The sequence below is a fragment of the Bison bison genome, unplaced genomic scaffold, assembly GCF_000754665.1.
Source record: "Bison bison bison isolate TAMUID 2011002044 unplaced genomic scaffold, Bison_UMD1.0 scf7180017864313, whole genome shotgun sequence".
Classification (NCBI taxonomy): domain Eukaryota; kingdom Metazoa; phylum Chordata; class Mammalia; order Artiodactyla; family Bovidae; genus Bison; species Bison bison.
Genome location: NW_011494885.1, coordinates 2,471,931 through 2,474,709, shown reverse-complemented (window position 1 = coordinate 2,474,709; position 2,779 = coordinate 2,471,931). Strand labels below are relative to the sequence as shown.

The 2,779-nt window shown below is 61.2% G+C and overlaps 1 protein-coding gene across 1 annotated transcript in view; it reads left to right on the top strand.

Annotated features, from left to right (window-relative positions):
* The window catches only part of DMWD (dystrophia myotonica, WD repeat containing), a gene marked incomplete at its 5' end in the record, with an annotated part of 6,824 nt that extends 4,807 nt beyond the window's left edge, over positions 1–2,017 (top strand). Inside the window, 3 exons of the mRNA XM_010852704.1 lie at positions 1–234; positions 1,023–1,097; positions 1,458–2,017. Coding sequence (XP_010851006.1) covers positions 1–234; positions 1,023–1,097; positions 1,458–1,505 — 357 coding nt within the window. The remainder of the gene's footprint in view (positions 235–1,022; positions 1,098–1,457) is intronic.
* Between the last annotated feature and the right edge of the window lie 762 nt (positions 2,018–2,779).

Sequence of the window (2,779 nt, the reverse complement as noted above, 5' to 3'; positions counted from 1 at the left end):
GGGGGCCTTGGCGGGGACAAGCCCAGCGGTGCCGCCCCCCGAAGCCGGCTGGACCCCGCCAAGGTGCTGGGCACCGCGCTTTGCCCGCGCATCCACGAGGTACCGCTGCTGGAGCCACTGGTATGCAAGAAGATCGCCCAGGAGCGGCTCACGGTCCTCCTCTTCCTGGAGGACTGCATCATCACCGCCTGCCAGGAGGGCCTCATCTGCACCTGGGCCCGGCCGGGCAAGGCGGTGAGTCTCCCCTTGCCCGCCCACCGGGACCCAGGCGGAGGTGGGCCTTGGCAGAGGGCTTCGTTAGCGCACAGCTTCCAGCCCCCTGGGGTATGGGGAAGCCATGGAAATCTTGTCCCAGAAAAAGGCTCCCCAGGTCTTAGAGTGGCTTCTAGAACGCTTGCCAGGCAACACCAGCAGCAGGTCAGGTAGGAGAAGCCTCTGGGAGTGGTGGAGACTGGGGCCGGCTGTCTGAAGGGCAGTCAGTGGGCTCCTCATGGCCAGGTCTTACCGGAATGGTGAGATGTTTCTAACGCTGCAGGTCCAGCTCTATGGGCAAGACTAAGCCTGTGGGCCCCAGCTTAGCAGCCTGGGTGTCAGACTCCTGGGATGCAAGCCCACTGCCGGAGGCATGGGCTGTGGGATCCAGGCTTGGGCTTCCAGCTTGCACTTTGGCTCCCTGTGTGACCTAGTTCAAGGCACTGCCTCTTTCTAACCTTTCTCACCTCTGAGGACAGGGACATGGATGTGCCCACCTCCTGGGTTGGCTCTGGGGCTCAGAGAGGCCCCAGTGAGTGAAGTGGGGGCCTGGTGCTGTGTGACTTGGGAGCTGGGGTGTCAGGAGTCTCCTTGGGCTTCGGGCTTGGGGGCTAGGAGGCCAGATGGGAGGGCTGTGCCTTGGTTCCCTGGAAGAGTCTTAGAGTCGTAGGTTCCTGAATCACTAGAACTTAAAGCATAGTCTCTGAGGCAGGGGCATCGGGATCTGGGGAAGCTGGTGAGCCCTGAAAGAGACCCCTCTATCTCCCTAGTTCACAGATGAGGAGACCGAGGCCCAGACAGGGGAAGGAAGTTGGCCCAGGTCACCCAGCAAGTCAGTGGTAGAGGTAGGACTGTCCCTAAGTCCTTCCCCACCAGAATCTCAGGTCCCCCCCCAGTCAGAAGGGGACCCCAGTTCCCCCCTCTCCTCCCTCTCCCCTACCCCTTCCCCATCCTCTCTGCTCAGGCTCAAACGAGGACTTTAATTATTGTATAAAAGTGCCGCTTGCTGGGACTGGGAAGCTAGCTGAGATTTAAGTTCCTGAGCCCAGAGCAGCGGCCTCTCTGGGGGTGTTTGGGGTGGGTTCAAGGGCAAGGCCAGGGTAGCAGCAGCCTGGCAGACGCCGGGCTGGCTCCCTCCCCGCGGGACTGGTGAGAACCCCAGGTGGTCTCTAACCCTTGCCTATCTCCCCTCTCCTCTTCCCCAGGGCATCTCCTCCCAGCCAGGCAACTCCCCAAGCGGCACAGTGGTGTGAAGCCGTGGATGTTGGGGTCCCCACACACCACGCCCCCAGCCTCCTAGTGTAACCCTTCCCGCTGAACTCCCGGATCGACGTATTAACAAGACTAACCATGACAGATGGACTGCTCCGGTCCCTCGCCCTGCACAGATTTGGGGGTAGATGGTCCCTCAGACTGGCCCAGACACTGGGGGGATGTAGTGGCCTGTGTGGCCTCCACCTCGTCCCCACCCACTGCCAAATACAATGACCCCTTCCTCCGAGACATCAGTGTTAGCCTCCCTGTCCCCAGCATGTGACTGGTCACTCCTGGGGGAGAAACCGCCCCCTACAAGAGCCCCAGCTCTGCAGTGTGCCCCTCCGTCCTGTGCGCAGGGCAGGGGGCGGCCCACCCCTCCCCTGGCCCCAGCCCTGCCCTTGCCGTTCCTTGTGCTTTTGAAGAGTGTTAAATTATGGAAGCCCCTTGGGGGGGGGTGCCCTCCCTGTCCCCTGGGACCTCTTATTTATACTAAAGTTCCCTGTTTTCACCACGTCTCTGTTCCCTTCCGCGGAGGTGTGGAGGGAGTGTGTGTGTGTTCAGTGCAGTCCTAGAATCAGTCCACTTTATGCAGAGCAAGAGCTAGGCCCAGTCTCCCCCCAAACCCCCTTTCGATGGCAGGAAAAATAAGACTGGAGGAGGCCGGTGCCAGGGGCACAAAGCTGGTGGGTCAGTTGCTGGCCGGCCGGGGGCAGGGCCCTTCAGATGGGGAGGATCCCTCACACCGTCCCCACCCCCAAACTCTCAGAGGGAAGGGAGCCGCCAGTACCCCTTCAAGGTCTTCAGTGGGCGTTTTTAAAGTTGCCTTTTCAAAGTGTCCAAATCATAAGTGATGGGTCCCCAGAGAGCCCCCGAGGTCCCCTGAGTGACCTGCTGCCAGCACAAGCCTTGGCCTGCTCGCTCGGCCAGGGGGGCCCTGGCATCCAGGGCCGACCAGAGACCACGGTTTCCTCTGGGAGGACTGTCCACCCTGGAAAGAACAACGAAAATCCCTCCTGGCGGCTCTCTGAAGCCACAGGGAGTAGTGTCTTCCCGCTCCGCCCTTCACCCCCCGAAATGTTTCTGTTTCTAATCCTAGCCTGGGCAGGAATGTGGCTGTGCAGCCAGGGTCCAGGGAGCTATTTTGGGGGCTCCTTTGGCTCCCCTAGCTTTGGCCAGTGGGTCACCCCTGGTCCTGGCTGCTGAGGGCCTCCATTCCCGATTCTCTCACTGCCCCTTCCCCACCTCCTGCCCCCCCCCCCCCAAAAAAAAG